At 43.2% G+C, this 20,768-nt stretch overlaps 1 protein-coding gene across 13 annotated transcripts in view; it reads right to left on the reverse strand.

Moving 5' to 3' along the window:
• LOC144287731 (uncharacterized) overlaps window positions 1–20,768 on the reverse strand; it is an 80,653-nt gene that overhangs the window by 50,209 nt on the left and 9,676 nt on the right. For 3 of the 13 annotated variants that reach the window (XM_077854990.1, XM_077854991.1, XM_077854989.1), the window contains exons 2-3: window positions 19,226–19,331; window positions 18,456–18,583 (exon numbers count right to left, since the gene is read on the reverse strand). In XM_077854990.1, the coding sequence (XP_077711116.1) occupies window positions 18,456–18,583; window positions 19,226–19,331 (234 nt within the window). Of the gene's footprint in view, window positions 1–2,288; window positions 2,380–10,857; window positions 18,589–19,115; window positions 19,332–20,768 lie in introns of those variants that run through there. The other 10 variants (XR_013355489.1, XR_013355490.1, XR_013355485.1 and 7 more) reach the window with 9 other exon arrangements.

A 20,768-nucleotide genomic window follows, 5' to 3' on the forward strand; every position in this document is an offset into this window, starting at 1 on the left:
CGATACAAGGCAGCTTGCAAAGAGAAAACAGGCCTGAGTCCTGCACAATTTCCATACATCTCATCCAAACTTAAGCCTGAGTACATGCTCTACAACAAGATGGGTTGCAAAGAGATTTATTTTCTGTGATACTGTCACTACCCCTAACCCATATAATAACAAAGAAATCATTTTGTCCCTAACGCTTACAAATAATAAAACTGAGCTCATTTACAAGATTACCATACTTCCTCATTTTTTCACTCTAAGAGTCTGAGTCTGTAATGTGTCTTGACATGTTATCAACGCATCCACTCCAATTAAGGGTATTTCCCTCATCCTCTTATTTTATACCCTTTTAAGAAAAAGACCATAGATATGAGGCTCCTGCAAGATTTTCCCCTGGTCATCAGGGAAGGGCCTCCTACTATCAGATAGGGAAGATGCCCTATGTCCCTATGAGACACCCTGATGCCCAGCAGATAGGAAAAAGTGCAGCTGTAGCAAAAAGTCTGCATACATTTGAGGGGGGAAAAAGGCATTTAAATGAGTATTAGAAATATGCATTTTTAAAAGACTACAGTATCTATTCGGGAAAACACTTAAGTTCTATAAATAAATCACAGTGCTTATCCAGGGAAGCAAAATCCAAGGCTCTCATTGTTAGTTTTTCAACTTAGAATACATGGCATGAAGATTGCTCAGCTGTCAAGGGGCTGGTTTTTGTTTTTGTTTTTGTTTTTGTTTTGTCAACATTGGAATAGCTCTGGTTTTCCTAAAACTAGTTTCTAATCTAACATTGGTTTTTAATCAGTGTTCATTTACTCAGATCTCTGCTCTTTCCCATTCCTGAACTTTCTGTTCAGAATGCCTTCTGATTTTCTATCTCTTACATTCAAATGCTTCCCTAGAAGCAGCTGCAAGCATCTCGTCAGTTCATTGCAGACTGTTTAATATCTCTGTCGAGTAACTCATTACCTCAAAATTTAGGGGCTTCGAATAATATTTATTATCTCACTGTGTGCCTGCCTCGGGTCCATGCCTGTGAGGCCTCATCATGTGATGGAAAGATTAGAACAAGAAGTGGCTGGAATAAAGGGCCATTAAGGCTCCTCCCAACCACAAGAGATTACTGTAAGAAGACATCTGCACTAAATGCTTTTTTTGCATTCTCAAGGAGCTTATTTATCTTTGAGAAGAGAAGCTTTGTCTTTCTAGTTCATGTCCCACTTCTGTGGAAGCAGAAGTCAGCATCTATTCAAGCTTATAGATCCTGGGCAGCAGAAGGTACAGATTAAAGCCAGGGCAACATGAGGCAAATGGGTTCGGCACATCAGAAGGTTGAGCGAAATAATTCCTTCATTCAAAATATTTATTGAATACCTTCCATGTGCCAGATTTGTGTTAATTATTGGGAACTGTCCCGGAAGGTAGTTGAAATTTTAATAGCAAGATACCCTCATCTGCCTGAAACTAGGTGAGGGACACAGAAGGATCCAGGCAGAGCTTCTTAATTAATCTTGCAAATTTCAGACATGTGATAGGCTGACATCTTGGTCAAGGTTAATCATGATAGTAGGAATATTTAATATCTGACACGGATGTGGAAAGTCTTCCCTGGACATTCAGTGATGGGACACAGAGGAGCTGTCTTATGTTGCGCTGCTAGAAGCAGAGCCTGAGGAGAGGATCTTGGTTTAAGACGTTGGTTTAGTGATCTTGGGAGAAGGGGAGCACAGGAAGCAGGATAGAGCAGGAAGAAAGCAAAGCAAGAACGTGGTTTCCTGGAGACGGGAGACAAGCTCCAGTCAGGTCCCACAGGGAGGCTCGGGGTTTTGTTCTACTGTGAGGAAGGGGCACTGATTTCTATCCCTGGGCCATTCATTCCATCACTGGCCACAGTCCATGTGGATTTAGCAACACAACTATCACTTATGACCTTAATGACACTGGGTCCAAGGGTGAGGTGGAAGCACAAGCCTACCTACTGAGTATATTCAAGAGAGAACGGGAAGTGAAAAACTGCAAGCAGCGGGTATGGACACCTCTTCTGAGAAGTATAGCAGCAAGTGAAAGCAGAGACGATGGTCGTGGCTGGGGAGGCACGTGGCTCAGAGGTCTTCTTCCAATGAACAAAATTACATTGTATTTCTATATTGATAGGGATAATCTAATAGAGTGCGAAAGCGATGATGCTGAGAGAGAGGAGAGCTGAGGGGGACAAAGGGGAAAGAAGGCAGTGCACAGGTGGAGGGCGTGGCCCTGGTGCGGATAGGGCATCTGGAGGAACTGGGTGAGAGACAGCCTACCAGAGTGGGTGGCCACGGTGATGGGGCGGCTGTTGGCTTTGCTCTGGACCAGAAAGCATGGTCATGAGTAGACAGCGATGCTCATGGGGGCCTGAGGAAGAGACAAAAAGTGGTGGAGGTCTGAGGAGAGAAGGGAGAGGAAATAGGGACCTAGACAGTGAGGAGGACGAGGAAAATTGGAGGTCACGGATAACTTCCCTAATGCAGGTAGATTTTGAATTGATTTGAAATTCTCTGGGGAGACGGTCTGACACTAACGACTTCTCATACTCTTTCTGTGTCATAGTGTGACCTTTATTTCTGCTACTTTCCTGTTCTCTAGCCAGAACTTCCAAGACACAGATTCATGTTGGCTTTTGTCTCCTAAATATCTCTCATTCTACTTCGTGCTCTTCATCTCAACTCCTAGCATTTTAGGACAAGCTGGCATTTCTTCTTCTTCTTTTTTTTTTATTAAAAGTTTTATTTATTTATTCATGAGAGACACAGAGAGAGAGGCACAGAGACACAGGCAGAGGGAGAAGCAGGCTCCCTGTGGAGAGCCTGATATGGGACTCAATCCCAGGACACCAGGAACACAACCCAAGCCCAAGGCAGATGCTCAACCACTGAGATACCCAGGTGCCCTGTGTCTTTTTTTTTTTTTTTTTAGTGTATGTGCTGCTGAAGCGAGAACCAGTTTGTTGTCTTTTCTTACCGAATAATGAGAGTTCTTTTTATCCTGTAGTATCCATGATATTGTATGTATTGTACATAACTTCAGCCACTTCATGTCTTGCATTTATACCTTCTTTATGGCATCTTTTTATGAACAAATGTCCTTAATTTTAATGTAGTCCAATTTATCAATCTTGTATTTTATAATAAATGGTCTTTGTGACTTGTTTAAAAAAAATCCTTGCTTACCTCGAGGCCATAAATATCTTCCATATTTCTCTTCATGTTTCACAATTTTGCCTTTTACAACTAAGCTTTAATTTAGCAATTGAATGCAGATGAGGCAGGTGGTCTAGCTGAAATACCAAGATTGGAATTTATAAGTCCAATCACATGCTTACATTGTAGGGTCTGAAGTTAATCATCAATGGCCTCATCCTACAGCAAGAAAATAACACGGCTCAGAAGATTTGATATCTTTCCACCAGCATCACTGTTATCCTCTTATGTCACCATTTCCCCATTGAGTTATGTACTGCCACTTTGCTCTTCATTTCTTCTTTCCTCTCAAATATTCCATCTTGATCACTTTTTTCTGCCTCTAGGCTTCCAGTGGCAGTTTCCCCATCCTTGAAAATGTTTCCACTGTCTCCCTTGCTCCTAAAAGATATTTTCACCGGCCTACAATTTCAGGGTGATGGTTATTCCTTGACAATACCACTTCTCTGTCCTCTGGCCTTTGTTGCTGTTGAGGAATCATCTGAAACTCCAACTGCTACTTTATTAAAAACAATGTGTCTTTTTTTCTTCTGGTTCTTCTTTAAAATATGTTTTTCTCTTTGTCATTGCTGTTCTGGTTTTTCTATAATGTGTCCAGATGTGGATTTCTTTTTATTTATGGGGTTTGTATGTATTAGGTATTTGTGTGTGTGTGTATATAAATATAAATATAAGTATAAATATAAATATAAATAAATAAAATATATATATATATATATATATATAGAGAGAGAGAGAGAGAGAGAGAGGGAGAAGATGCTTTATGGGAAGTTCTTAGTAAATATGTCTCCCGATACTCTTATTCTTTTTTTTTTTTTTTTTTTTTTTAATTTATTTATGATAGTCACAGAGAGAGAGAGAGAGAGGCAGAGACAGAGGCAGAGGGAGAAGCAGGCTCCATGCAGGGAGCCCGACGTGGGATTCGATCCCGGGTCTCCAGGATTGCGCCCTGGGCCAAAGGCAGGCACCAAACCGCTGCGCCACCCAGGGATCCCCCGATACTCTTATTCTTCACTGTTTCCCTCCCCATTACTTCTGCAGCTCCAATTAAACATATATTAAGTGTCTCAATGTACCCTGCACTTCTTTCCTTCTCTTTCATATTTTATAAGAAATGGGAGCAGGCATTAATGGAGCAAAGTAGGAAGGTGTAAGAGTGTTTCAGAGGGAAGAGTATGTGTTACTTGAGCAAAGCCCACAGGAAGCTTGCATGGCCGATGCTCACAGAGAGAAGGGACAGGTAGGAGATGAAGCAAAGACATGGTGGGGCAGGTTGTTGAGGGTTTGTGGTCAAAAGTGGGGACGATTGCAGGATTTAAAGTCATGGCAGCAGGATCATATCTGTGTGTGGAGAAACTCACTCAGCTTTTGGAAGACAGAATGGACCAGACGAAGGCCAGACAGAAGTCAAGAGACTAACTATGAGGCTATCGTGGTGTCTAGGCAAGCAATGACAGCTTGGGGTGCCTGGATGGCTCAGTGATTGAGTGTCTGCCTTCAGGTCAGGTTGTGATCTGGGGTCCTGAGATCGGGCTGACAGGGAGTCTGACTATACTAAGGTTATTAACAGTACAGAGCAGTGGAAACCCTCCTGGAATGCTTTGGGCAATGTACTTTGAATAACTACCTTCAGGAGAAAATGGAACTATCTAGTTAGCCTGAGAATGGAGAGACTTACTACCCACCATGTAAATTCCTAGAGATTCTCTTGTAGTAAGTTACATACAATAATATTCATAGCAACATGTTTTGTATTAGCAATAAAAGTGGATAAAACTGGAAACAACATAAATATCCTTTAACTGTATAAAAGATAGTTTGAATATATTCATGTAATGCCATACTATACTTTGAACATAATTCAGCTTCCCACATCAACACAATAGAAATTCGATAATGTTGTGGGGATAAAAAAAGAAACCCAAAACAAAAAAGAAAACTAGCTTAGGATGCATACAATAATATGTCCTATAAAGCAGACAAACTAGAAAATGTATAATGTAGTTTAGGGAAGACATACCATGCTGGGAAAACCATAAAGAAAGAGATGATTATCACAGAGACCAGAAAAGTGGTTATTTCCATGGGGGTAGGGATATGTAATTCAGGAACTGATCACACAGTGGATGTTCTAGTTTAGACACAGGATTCTAAACCTATTTTATATTTGCATAAATAACACATTTACTTATAAACAATACATTTATGTTTTATGTACTCTCACAGGCCTGCTCTATTTCATAATATATCTCAGGTTTTAAAAAGCGAAAAGCAAATAGCAATTGAATATAGCTACTCAAATGAAGAGCTACAGTAGCTCACACAGACAACATTTTTCAGGAAGTTTTGCTATGAGACAGAGCAGAGCAGTGGTGTTGTAACTAGTAGAGTAGGACAGGTCAATAATAGGCCCTTTTTCTCTTTTTAAAAAGATTTTATTTATTTATTCATGAAAGACACACAGAGAGAGGCAGAGACATAGGTGGAGGGAGAAGCAGGGTCCCTGATGCAGGACTCGATCTCAAGACCCCAGGATCATGACCTGAGCCAAAGGCAGATGATTAACCACCTGGGTGCCCTTATAGGTCCTTTTAAAAATTTTATTTATTTATTTGAGACACACAGAGAGAGAGAGAGAGAGAGAGAAAGAGAGAGAACATGAGTGAGAGGGGAGGGGCAGAGGGAGAAGCAGACTCCCTGCTGAGCAGGGATCCCTGGACCCTGAGATCATGACCAGAGGGGAAGGCAGATGCTTAACCCACTGAGCCACCCAGGCTCCAAAGATGGGAAACCAAACAGCCCGTGCTAAGGTGCCTCTGGGAATGAGCCTGTAAAGCAGAAGCAGGAGGTGATACCTAGCAGAGACAGACTAGCCTCAGGCAGGAGAAGCCTACCACCGGCAGATGGGATGGGGAGGAGCCTGCCCTTCCAGAACAGCATGGATGTCTCACTTTTACAACAGTGTGTAGGGCCAGACAGGTGTGGGACTTTGAAAGGAAGGAAAGATGAGGGGTTGCCCATCTCATTACTCAGAAGTCAAAGGCTAGTGGCTTCTTCTGTGGAGAGGCAAGTGGAGAGGAGGGGATATAAGAATTTCAAGAAGTGTTAGGAAAGTGGGAAACATTTTGCAGAGTGTGGCAGAACCATGAGGAAGTGCTGCGTGCCCACGTGGGGCTTGTGGTCATGAGCGATCACTGACCCCTCCTGCCCGGTGTATAATTCTCCCAGATGACTTGTAACCTCCGGCAGGTGGAGGTGCAGAAGAGCTGGAGGGCTGAGTCCAGGGGTTCACCAGGGTCACACTCAGGCTGGCCGGAAGGAGGCTCTTCAGTTGGTAATGTTCCCCAAAGTCCACTCCCGTATTTTTCTATTACTGTTTCTTGGGACCCCAGCTACCAGAGCCCTACTCTCCCCAGTGACCTCTAGGTCACCATGCCCTCTCCACCTAGCATTGTGTCACTCACCAAGACATCAGGGTTTCACTTACTTAACATCTGATACTAAGTTACTGAACGTTAGGGGGAAAAAAAAAGGCATTCACTGTCACTAGTCACCAAACACATAGAAGTTAATGGAAAGGGAAAACCCAGTGTGTGGCAACCAGTTTGAAAACATAAACCAGAGAATGCCCAGCGTGGTTAGGAGTCAAATGAAACAAACACTTTCATGTGCAGCTGGTGGGAAGACAAAAGCTTTGCGGGGCGATCTTGCGAGAACTTTGGAAATCTTTAAAAATGTTCCCCCTCTGGGATCCGTGGGTGGCGCAGCGGTTTGGCGCCTGCCTTTGGCCCACGGCGCGATCCTGGAGACTCGGGATAGAATCTCATGTCAGGCTCCTGGTGCATGGAGCCTGCTTCTCCCTCTGCCTGTGTCTCTGCCTCTCTCTCTCTCTCTGTATGACTATCATAAATTTAAAAAAAATTAAAAAAAAATGTTCCCCCTTTAATTTAGTAACTTCTAGAAATCGTCACTCTGCAAATACATTGGGACATATATAAATATTTCACATCAGGTTCACTCTATTCTTTTAAATAGTAAAGAATTATAAACAGCACAGACGCCCAAGCAACCTAAATAAGAGATCTGCTTAATGTATTATGGCCCACTTGTCTTTTCTTTGCAGCCATCAAGAATAATCATCTAGGTGTGTATTTATTGACACAAATAATACCCACGTATATTTAAGAATAAAGAGGAGCTGCAAAACAACATACAGTTTCTATTTTAGTTAAAAATACGTTTATGTTATTGCTGAGGTCTATCCCCACAGGGCTTCTTCTGTGGATGTCTCTACAGTGTTGGGAATGCCTCAGTTTCCTTTACTCCCTCAGAGAAGTTCCCCTGAAAGGATTGCGGACTCACGTTGACAACTGTGAACCAAACAAAAGTTCTTTTCAAAAGGGCTATTTTGAAGATTATGATTCTGACTTTGGCAGAACTAAGGTGATTGGCAGCGGAAGGCATTCCAGGTAAAATTCCTTAAATAAAAATATGACTTTAAATTATACACACACACACACACACACACACACACATATTTAGGTGTTACCTAAATAGAAAAAAGAAACTCTAGCACTATCTGCGCAACTCTGAGGCAAATCTAAGATTATTTCAAAATAAAACTGCCAAAGAGAAACAACAGACCTGCTGGGCAGATGAGCTCCATAAAGTGAAACCCTGGACGGCTCAGCGCGGCTCAGACGCCCGGCCCCAGGGCCTGTCATCTGGGGAGAGCCGCGGCCCCCCGACCGCGGAGGTGACTGCCCCCAGGTCTGCCACGCTCTCGGGCAATCTGGCGAAATAAACAGAATTCTCCTTGCGGCCTGGAAGTGAGATCAAATACGACCCTGACGGCTGGACACAGAAAACACGGTAACTCCCAGCAGAACGACGGCTGGCGGCCACGCACTCGCGCTAAGCCCCCGGGGAGCGCAGGCTCGGCGGCGGGGCGATGCGGCCGCGGGGACAGGGGCAGGGGCAGGGGCAGGGGCCAGGGCCAGGGGCCAGGGGCAGGGGCCAGGGGCCAGGGGCAGGGGCAGGGGCCAGGGGCAGGGGCAGGGGCCAGGGGCAGGGGCCACGGGCAGGGGCCAGGGGCCAGCGGTGGCGGCGACGGAAGGGCCAGGCACCGCGACGCCGCAGGGCGAAAGGACGAGACGCTGCCGCTGGGAAAAACAGAAGTGAGAGCGGGGCCCTTGCAGAAACACTGGGAGAGGGAAGGGGGGCACGGCTCGGAGGGTGCACACGGCTGGCACCACGCACACACACACACACACGGCTGGCACCACGCACACACACGCGGCCCGCACCACGCACACACACACACGGCTCGCACCACCCACACACGGCTCGCACCATGCACACACACACACAGGGCTCGCACCACGCCTGCACACACACACACACTGCTGGCACCGCACACACACACACACGGCTCGCACCACGCACACACACACGGCTGGAACCACACACACACACACACACACGGCTGGCACCATGCACACACACAAGGCTCGCACCACGCACAGTCACACACACGGCTCGTACCACGCGTGCACACACACAGGGCTCGCACCACACACACTCACACACGGCTCGCACCACGCACACGCACACACGGCTCGCACCACGCACACACGGCTCGCACCATGCACACACACACAGCTCACACTACGTGCGCACACACGCGGCTCACACCACGCTTGCACACACACACGGTTCGCACCACGCAAATACACACACACGGCAAGCACCACGCACACACACGGCTCGCACCACGTGCGCACACACGCGGCTCGCACCACGCACACACATAGGGTTCGCACCACGCACACACACACACACGGCTCTCACCATGCACACACACACAGGGCTCGCACCACACCTGCACACACACTCACGGCTGGCACCGCACACACACACACAGCTCACACCACGTGCACTCACACGCGGCTCGCACCACGCACACACATGGCTCGCACCACGCACACACACACACACACGGCTCGCACCACGTGCGCACACACACGGCTCGCACCACGCACACACACACACGGCTCGCACCATGTGCGCACACACACACAGCTCGCACCACGTGTGCACACACACGGCTCGCACCACGCACACACACACGGCTCGCACCACGTGCGCACACACACGGCTCGCAGGATGCACAAACACACACATGGCTCGCACCACGCACACACACACACACATAGCTCGCACCACGTGCGCATACACACGGCTCGCAGGTTGCACAAACACACACACAGCTTGCATCACACACACACGGCTCGCACCACCCACACACAAGGCTCGCACCGCACACACACACACACAGCTCACCCCATGCACACACACACGGCTCCCACCATGCACACACACACAGCTCGCACCACACACACACACACACAGCTCGCACCCGCACACACACAAGGCTCGCACCACACACACACACGGCTCGCACCACCCACACACGGCTTGCACCATGCACACACACACACAGGGCTCGCACCACGCCTGCACACACACACACACTGCTGGCACCGCACACACACAGAGCTCGTACCACGTGCGCATACACGCGGCTCGCACCACGCCTGCACACACACACGGCTCGCACCACGCACACACACACACATGGCTGGCACCATGCACACACACACACGGCTCGCACCATGCACGCACACACACACGCCTCGCACCACGCACACACACACACAGAGCTTTCACCACGCATACACACACGGCATGCACCACACACACACCCCACACAATATACACACTACATACATATACACCACACACACAACATACACACATGCAAACACACCCCACATACTGCATACAACATACACACCACACAATCCACATACAAGCACATACAACACAATATATACAACACATACCACACCCACACCCACACATACCCCCCCACAACATAAACCACACACTACACCCACATACAAACACACAAAACAGACACAATACACACACCACACACAACATATACAACATACACACCATTTATACCACATACTCCACACACAATACACACACACTACAGTACATATGCCACATACACATAATACACACCAAACACCAAACATAACATACATCCTACATACATACAATAGACACAATACACACAACATACACAATACACATAACACGCACAATGCATACACTCACATACAGCACACACATCAAATGCATAAAATAAAAGTAAACACCTAATTCCCTGATCCAAAGTAAGTTATATTATGGACAAATTGCATTTGGTTGTAATGTAACTTAATTTATTCATATTTCTGTCATAAGGTATTTGTCTGCATCTGCCATGTTCCCACACCTCCCTCCTCTCTGCGGGTCTGTGCCTCCTGCAGAGTCTGTGACAGGAGAAGAAACCAGCAGAGTGACTGTTTTTACTGTCAACCGTTCCTCCTCTCTCGGCCCAGACTTGTCTCATCTGCTACCACACCTGCCACTTCCCCTGGCTTGCTTCCTCTGAAGTCCCCTTCTAGAAATACCAAGATTCCAGATCTGCCCTTCTCCTAACTCAGCTAGTTACTATCTGGCCTCCATTTTCCTGCTTCTAAGAATGCTCTGATCACTCACTCAATATTGTTCCCTCTCCTATTCTATTTGTTTTTGTGTTTATCACTTATACCTTTTTTTTTTTTTAAGATTTTATTTATTTACTCATGAGAGACACGCAGAGAGGCAGAGACACAGAGGGAGAAGCAGGTTCCTCACAGGGAGCCTGATGTGGGACTCAATCCCAGGACCCTGGGATCATGCCCTGAGCCAAAGGCAGCCGCTCAACTGTTGAGCCACCCAGGCGTCCCACCTTCTCATTAAAATGTGACTTTTCTGTCATTCTATTGGAGTTTGGGAGGTTAAGGACTGTTAATGACCTATGCTGACTTCTCAGTGTTTAAACAAAGTCTCTGAACTAAGTCGTACATGTGGAAATGACAAAGGGGTCTGGGTAATAGTAATGATTAAACTTATTTCCTCTCATCTGAGATAAAGTTTTGCTTTTATTCCAACCTTGAAGTTTTTCCCAATAAATGTACACAAAAGTATTAACTTGCATATCCACCCCCACCCACAGCCCAGTCCACTGCAGAGCTTCTGAGACCAACCAAGGAGAACCACATTTCAAATAAAATGATCTCAGACTCTTGGCAGTAGGAGTGCCCAGCATGATATACAGTCTGTTTAGGCAGAAATAATAATAACTTTCCACACAGATATAAATTGACTCTAAGCATGCATGACTTTGCATTTTAATCCTCTCACTATCCAGTGGAACCAACTTTCATTAAACAAACTTAAGCCATGGAAAGAAAAGTCACTTATTTAAAAATGAGCTGGAGTCCCTACTCATCCAAACAAATAAGAAAATCATAGACTTAAATTTCTGATAGCATCTGGTTTTGCTGCAGCCTTCAGACACCACACAGGTGAATCTTTAAAGTAGTGTTTCCTGCAGATGAATCCTTAAAGTGAAACTTTCTGCCATATGCCAGGCTTTCTAAGGGTGAAGTGACTGTCAGCCTTCAAATGCCACCGATACTACATTCTTACTCATATACTTCACACCTTCCTCCCTTACCCACTGCCCTCCATCCCTTCTGCAAACACACACCACATTCAGCAATACCAGAAAGAAGGTGCTGATGAGCCCATGACATTTGTTTTAGTGGTGCTGCTGAGAGGAAACGCAGTTTTTTGTTTTGTTTTTTTTTTTTAAAGCAGAATTAGTGTGAGAAAGGGGTATTGTAGAGAGTTTCCAAGGAATTGGAAGGGGAAACAAAACAGAACTTCAATCTTTTTTTGAAAAGATGATGGACTTAGGGACACCTGGGTGGCTCAGTTGGTTAAGCATCTGTCTTTGGCTCAGCTCATGATCTCAGGCTCCCTACTCAGCAGAGTTTGCTTCTCCCTCTCCTCTGATGCTCCCTCTCCTCCTTCTCTCTCTCTCTCCTTCAAATAAATAAATAAAATTATAAAAAAAAAAAGAAAAGAAAAAATAATGGACTTAGATGAGGACTCAGCATTCCCCATCATGGAACTCTGAGAGCAGAATGACTTCTGAGGTCAGGAGCCTTGTCCTTCCTGACATTGCTCTGTCTGCTGAGTCCAGGATGCATTTTTGTTGTGTGAATAAATAGAACTAGTAAAGGGAAAATAGTTAAGTAACAATCCTGTCTATATGGTCTGAAATAGTATGTAGTTTTAAAAAATGACTTAAATCTCTATGCACTGGCAGGCAAAAAAACTCTAAGACACATATATGGTTAAGTTAAAAAGTTAAACAAAAATATGTATTTGATAAACAGAAGTAAAGTTCCAGAGGCCCATGCACCGGTTATAATAAATGTTATCTCTGGAAACAGAAAGGCCAAGAAGACCATGTTTCATCCTCGTTATTTCAATATTTCTTTTTTTTTTTATTTCAATATTTCTAACAAGAGGGCATTCACGTATTACTTGGGTAGAAAAATAAATGTTTCCAGTTGCCAACTGATGTTTTTAGGTTTTGTGTACTTGTGGTAAGTTTTCATATTTTTATTCATTTTTTCAATTTCCTGTTTGCTTCTCATTTTTTTTACTTTACCTTTTTTAAAATTAGTTGTTAGTAATTCCCACTTGTTGATAACATATTTTTTACTGCAACAAGTAATGTGTCTAATTTTTTGTTGTGATCTTATGTAATAAACACACACCTATTCACAAAAATTGAACTATACTATTTTTTTAAAGATTTTATTTATTTATTCACGAGAGACACACAGAGAGAGGCAGAGTCATAGGCAGAGAGAGAAGCAGGGTCCCTCTGGGGAGCCCGATGCAGAATTGATCCCAGGACCCCAGGATCACGACCTGAGCCAACCAGGTGCCCCTAAATATACTATTTTCAATCTGCATACCTTTAAAGTAAATACTAGATCTTTTCGTGTATCATACTTCTATGTCAGTATTCATAATGACTTCGTCCTATTCCTTTGCACAGATATACTAAAATCCTATAATCTCTTATATTTAGATATTTGTGTTATAGTCTACTTTTAAAAATAAAATGCTAAGAAGTACAAGTTTGGGTTTAATTAGATCATTTTTTTAAAAAAAGCTATAGTAGTGTCAGTTATTACCCAGGAAAGTTGCACTAATTTAAATTTGTAGTGTATATGAATTCATGCTCCCCTATCAATATAAGGAATCACTTTAGCATTAAAAAAACCCTTTGCTATATGATAAGAGAGAAATAAAATCATGTTGTTTTAATGTATCATTCTTTAGGTATAAATAAAAAATGTTAATATTTGTCTTTAATTCTTTAGGGCAGTACTTGTTCATGGGTATTCATTTTACCTAGTGGGTTTTCATTTTTCTTATTGATTTATAAGTTTTCATTATATACTAAGGTTATGAGGTCACAACATATATTGAAATATTTTTTACCAGGTCCTATAACTTTAAACATTGTCTCTCTCTCTTTTTTTTCTTTTGTTCATAAGAAGCTCTAAGTTCTTATTTATTAAAATTAAGTAATATGTTCCCTTATTGATTTTTCCTTAGGGTCATTTTTTTTTCCTTAGGGTCATTTTTAAACCATAACCCAAAATTTACAAGTAAGAAAATATAAATTCTCAAAGCACTAGCATAGTTTTGATTTTTACCTTTAAATATTTAAGATATAAATAAAAAAATATGCCAGTGTGCACAAAACATAAGAACATGAATTTAAAACCTAAAGACTTTAATTCTCCTGGAATCACTTACTTAATTTATATGCAAACAGGAAGTGAAATTTATTTTTTCCCTACATGGTTAATTATCCTGATACCAGTAAATAAATATCATTTATTTATCTACTGTTTTGTAATACTGTTTTCATTATGTACCAAGTTTTTACATAAACGAGTTCACTTCTGAATGTTCATTCATTCATTCCCTCCTTTTTTCATTGAACCAATTTTTGTTGAGGAAATACTACATTCTAGGCACTGTTGTAGGCACAAGTGATACAGGCAAGATACCTGCCTTTTCTGGCTTTTGTTCAACAAGTAGTCACAGGCAATGAACAAACTGTGATAAGTAGGAAAAAGAGAAACAATACCAAATAATGCAGTAGAGTAACAGTGTGGACAGGAGGACAGATATTTTAGCTAAAGTAGTCAGAACAGGCCTCAGTGAAGAATGATAACTGAGCAGACACCTGAAAGAAGCAAAAAGAACATGAATAATGCAAGGGAGTCTCACGTGTAGTACAGAAAAATAACTTGTGAAAGTCTAGGGGTAGAAGAACAGCAAGTGCAAAGACACTGGGGCAGGAACAGGTTTTGTATTTGGAGGCGAGGGTGAGCAAAAAAAGCCTAAAGCAGCTAGATGGAAATCAGTGGGCAGAAGTTAAGAGATTTAGAGAGGGGTCTTTGCAGGCCATGAGATGAAGATTCTGTAGCTAGGGAGTGTGGTCAAATTCCCATTGCTAGAAAGAACACCCTCATGGAGCACTGTGTGGAGGGAAGACACAGAAACAGGAGCAGGACTGGGAAGGCCAGTTAGGAAGCACTTGGGGTCATCCAAGAGGGGGTGAGGCAGTAGTTCCCAGGATGGTTGGGATCGATCAACCTCAAGATGTGTAGCTATGTTCCAGCTTATGGGACTTGGTGATTTGCTGGATAGAAGAGAAGGGTATTTGGATATGGTAACTGAGGTGTTGAAAACTTGGTGATGCACACAGTTCCAGGTAGGAACATCCAGAGCTTGGTCTTAAATATGCTAAGGCTGAGATTCTTTCTCCCTGTCACGTGGTGGCATTAAGCAGGTGGTGGGACCCTTCTCAGGAGGAAGGTTCTGGCTGGAAATACAAGTTTGGGAGGGTCATTAGCATTCCTGAGTGTGCAGGGACAGAAGGTCTCCTAGACAGGAAGTGTAAATGGGAGGCTCAGAGGTGGGGAAGGGAAGGAAAATGTAAATGGAGGGACAGCCAGTGCAGGAGGCCAGGGGACAGTGCCCTGAACTCCAAAGAGGAAAGTGCTTTAAGAAGGAGAGGAGGTCTGCTTCTGCAGAGCTGCTGAGGGATAAGATGGGCACTGCCAAAGGACCGTTGGGTTTCATCACTGGCCAGAGTTGTTACAGTGGAGGAGCAAGGCTCCCAGCTGAAGAGAGTAGGGGTGAAGATCCAGATATGGGGAAAACAGAAACAGGCATCACACAGAAAAAAATACAAAAATAAAAATCAACACATACATTTCCAGCTGACCTGTTTTTATTTTATTTGTATTTGTATCAAGTTCATTTCACTTGAAGAGATCATACATTCATATGGTTCAAAATTCCAAAGTTACCAGAGGCAGAAAAATATAAAAAAAGTCTCCCTCTTGTCAATGTTTCCAGAATATGCATTTCCTCCCACGTGGAGGCCCACAATGTCACCATTTCTTGAATATTATATCAGAAATATTTTATGCATATGCAGGCACAATTATATTTCTTCTTTCTTTTTCCTTTTTTATATAATCAGTCACACAGAGCTCTGCCTGTTGCTTTCTTCACTTAAAATATACTAGAGATTATTTAATACCAATAACTAAGGAACATTCTTGTTCTTAGGAAAAAATTCTAAAGAAAAAGTCTCTAAGTAAATGAAGAAAGACTCTATAAGAGAAACACAAGACCATAAGTAAGAAATGGCAAGATTAAACAGACAAATAAATGGGAAGATCATACAGAAATGAAGATCAATTGGAAGATATACAAGGGATAAGAGATAATCGACAAAAATGTAGAGAAATAGAAGGTAGTAATGAGGAAAGTGAACAATGGAGACTGAAAGTTTAGAATAATCAGAGAGAAGATAAAAGAGATTGAAGACTACAACATAAAACAGTCTGCGTGGCTAGACTCTCCCTATTTGTAACGACAATAATAACAGGAACGGTAAAACGGGGCATATACTTGAATATGATTTTAAAATATGATTTTAAAAACTTTTTAAAAACTTCCTGATGTAAAAGCATGCATGATTCTAAGTGAGAAAAGCACACACTATGTCTGAGAAGCTGATGAGAATCTTCAAGGGACACACACATCCTAGTGAGGTTACCCAGCCTTAAAGGTAAAGACAGACTCCTTTGCGGGCAAAAGGATGGTCTAGTTTCTGATTTCTTTCTTTCCTCTTTTTTTTTTTTAAGGTTTGTTATCTATCTATCTATCTATCTATCTATCTATCTATCTATCTATGAGAGAGCAAGAAAGCACAAGCAGGGGGAGGGGCAGAAGCAGACTCCTTGCTAAGCAAGGAGCCCTACATTGCGCTTGATCCCAGCACACCAGGATCATGACTTGAGCTGCAGGCAGATGCTTACCCAACTGAGCCCCCTAGGTACCCTGGCTTCTGATTTCTTCACAGCAATGATCGATACCTGAAGACAATGCAGCAGTAACTCTGAAGACAGTGGAGCAAGAACTCTAAGATTAAAAACAGAGTAACAACAAGTCCATGACATGAGAACTTTATTTCCAACCAAGCTTTCCTTCAAATGAACAGACAGCAAACATTTTTGAAGTTGCACAAATTCAGAGACCATGACCCCCAGGAGACATTCCTGGGGAACTCTCAGAGGAGGAATTACAGTCAACCCAAAGCACTGCTGCGATGCTGCAAGACTGGCACTGAAGGGGGTGACAAAGGGCAAGGAGAGGAATGTGCAAACTACACACACTGATGCAGAGGTCATGTGATGGAGGGCCACACGTAGAAGAGAATGGGAGGGACAGGCAATCCCTTAGTGATCACTGAAAGTCTGCATGAGCGAGTGGACAATGCTGCTCAAATGTAAACACTGAAAAATATATGACTGATAAAATCAGGTTATAGAAGAAAAAGAGGGAGGGAGAAGGTTCTAACGTCATCAGTGCTGTCTAAAAATTAATGAGTAAAAGAGTGGGTAATATTGAATTTATACAAGGAGTGCCTGGGTGGTTCTGTCAGTTAAGTGGCTGATTCTTGGTTTTAGCTCGGGTAATGATCTCAGAGTGGTGAGATCGAAGCCCACATCCAGCTCTGTGCTCAGCAGGGAGTCCCCTTGAAGATTCTCTCCCACTGCCCCTCCTCACACTCTCTCTCTCTGTCTCTCAAATAATAAATAAATCTTTCAAAAAATACTATATTTATACAATATAGCCAGTAAAATGAGATTACATACCTTAAACGTAAACTCTATACAAAAAGCAAAGAAAACAAACGATATAAAGACTTTTAAAAAATGCCCTAAAAACTGAAATACACCAGAAAATAATGGGACAGAGCTAATACCAAATGTATGCATTAATCATTAAATGAAAATGGGATTGAATCATGTACTAAAAGAGAAAGATCTTCAGCTTTTATCACAAAGCAAAACCCAACTCTATGCTATGCACAAGAGACACACCTCATAAAAGTGATTCAATTCAGTTAAAGAGATGAGCAAAGTACAGCAAAGCGTATACAAATAAAAAGGAAGCTGTGCTCCTGATAGGAAAGTCAGACAGAGTAGAGTTCTGCCCCCAAACCATTAGAAATGACAGGAAAGGCACTTTGTTATGATCTAAATACCCAGCAGCAATATTCCCAAGGAAACTGTAGGAGACCGAACGGGAAACAGACGCAACCCACAGCAGGGAGAGATTTTAATTCACCTGTAAGCATATGACAGATTCATAGGATAATAAGCATCAAAAATCAAAAGACACAGTAATATCAATAAGCTGGGAGAAAATATTTTCATTATGTCCGGGACAGAATACTGAGCTTCAGATACCAAAAAAGCTCTTAGAAATTGAGGGGAAAAGCAAAAACTTAATTAAAAAACAAAAAACAAACAAACAAAAAACACCATGCAAAGGATATAGACTGCTCACTGAAACACCAATGCGAATAACCCTTCCACATATGAAAGAATGCCCAACCTAACCCATGAGAAGAAAACTAGTTATAAAAATTACAATGAGGGGTATCTGGGTGGCTCAGTGGTTGAGTATCTGCCTTTGGCTCAGGACATGATTCCTGCGGTCCTGGGATGGAGTCTTGCTTCTCCCTCTGCCTATATCTCTGCCTCTCTCTGTGTCTCTCATGAACAAATAAATAAGATGTCTAAAAAAATATTGCACTAAGATGCAGTTTCTCAGCAAACAGATTCCCAACTTTTACAATACACTGCAGGACTGCGATTCTCTTACAGAGCTGATGGTGTGAATGATCACAATGCTCCGGGTGGAGGAGGTCATCTTGGCAAATCCAAAGGCATTTTCATGGGGTCCGTGAAGTATATTCAGGTGGCCCCCACAGTTCACGGGTGCAGCAAGAACTGCCCTGACAGAAAGAAAACAAGAAAGGATGTGTTGTTAGTGTTAATGAGATTCAGCAATAAAAATAGAGGTCATCCCGTTGTCTGAATTTCAGATAAACAATGCATTATTTTAGTAGACGAATGTCCCCTGCAATAAGTATGTCCCCTGTAGTTTTTGTGACATACTCTCAGTACCTCTGGTTAGAAGTTTGAGGCAAGGAGGGCACCTGGGTGGCTCAGTGGTTGAGCGTGTGCCTTTGGCTCAGGTCCCATATTGGACTCCCCACAGGGAGCCTGTTTCTCCCTCTCTCTGCCTCCCTCTCTGTGTGTCTCTTATGAATAAATAAATAAAATCTTAAAAAAAAAAAAAAAAAGACTTCACATGGGACTTCAGTTACACAGGCCAGGCCCTCCCTCCAGCCCCCATGCCTCCTACCCTGACCACTTTCTAGTTTGATAAACACACTAACTGGGCTTTATGAGCTCAGAGCCTTAGATCTCTGGCTGAGTGGAGGCCTCCATGGTGAGGGATGGGCCTGAGCAGACCCACCTCTCAAGAAATACTGGGGCTGGAGTTGTCATGAGTATGGACAGCCAATGAGGCCAAGAAGCAGCCTCCAGCACTTGCAATAAACAGCAGCCACATCTGCTAATAATCACCATAGGAAGAAGCAGAGTTGCAGGATTGAGAGTGGATGTGTTTCTGCTTCATTCTGCCCTGGACAGCTCTAGGTGGCAGAACAGCTTTCTCCCAGATAAACGTCAGCTGCAAAATTCAAATGAGAACCTCTAAGGTTTTGGCTGATGAAATTATAGAAAGTACCATAAAATCATAGCTCTGCAAAGGAGCTGTGAGGCTGGCCTCCCTTTGTTTACAGTTAAGGACTGAGGAATGTGAGTGCCAGACAGGTGCAGTATCTTGCACAGCTCAAACAGAAACTGCTAAATGTCCTCGGCTAAATGCACCACCATTGTCATTGCACACTATATAAAACATTTATTATTCGTAAAGGATGGTGTGATGATCTGTACACACACCTGCACACTCTTCAGACTCTCATCAAGAGGTGGAGGCTAGGTTTCTCACCTTACATCCAGGCCAACCTTAGTGACTCCCTTGTAATCAATAGCTCATAGCAGAAGTGAGCAACACAGCTTCCGGAGGTAGGTGAGGAAAGCTTGCTAGCTCCTGCTTCCTTCAATCTTGGGTTGCTCGCCTTAGAGCACTGAGCTACCATGATGCTACAATGTTGGAAGGAAGTCAAGGCCACAGGAGGAGGCCATATGTGGGTGGGGCAGCTGGCCACCTCCAGGCAACCACCAGCATCAACGTTTCCTTCCTATTACTAACAACTTTGAGATGGGAAGTGAAGAAAAAAAACTCACTCCTGGACTACTTTATGGTCACTTGAGGCCAACAAAAGTCAAAATACTATACTTGCTTGGGGAAGATAATGAAATAAAACCTAGTTTTAAATTTTGACTTTCTGCAGCACACATTCTTTGGGGGAACAAACATAAGGAAGTCCCTAGAGGTTGTTCTTTTTTAAAAGATCAGGAGATTTTCAGATAATAAACACTTGATTAGCAATCCAGTTCCCAAGCAAATAGCTAGGCAATTAATCACATGTAGACAAAACTTTTCCTGTGGAGAAAATTTTGTTGTTGTTGGAAAATATAGCTTTGCTTCAAAAAGTATTTGAAAGGAAAAGCAAACCAGGGGCCTCTCTGCTCTGAAGTGCAATATGGCTAACTTACTTCCATAATGTAAACGTGATTTCTTTTCCCTGATTCTCACAGGCAAAATAAACAGGGAAGCAGGGTGAGGTCTTGAGTGGGTCTCAAGTGTCCTCAATTGCCCCTGAACCTGCCTGACGACAATTCATCCAGAAACATGGAAAACCAAAGTATTGTATTAAGTGTTTCTACTAGGTTCCTAGAGCTACTCTAGCAAATTACCTCACACTTGGAGGCTTAAGATAACAGAATTTTATTTTCTCACACTTTTGGAGACTAGAATCCTCCATGGAGGTGTAGGCAAGAGCCATATTCTCCCTGAAGTCTCGAGGGGAGAAGCCTTGCTGGCCTTTCCGGCTTCTCATGCTGTCCGGCCAACAATCCTCCATGTCTCTTTAGGTATGGCAGTCTTACTTCACTCCGTGCCTCTGTCCTCACACAGCATTCTTCTCTGTGTGTGTGTCTG

This window comes from Canis aureus, chromosome 17 (assembly GCF_053574225.1).
Source record: "Canis aureus isolate CA01 chromosome 17, VMU_Caureus_v.1.0, whole genome shotgun sequence".
Classification (NCBI taxonomy): domain Eukaryota; kingdom Metazoa; phylum Chordata; class Mammalia; order Carnivora; family Canidae; genus Canis; species Canis aureus.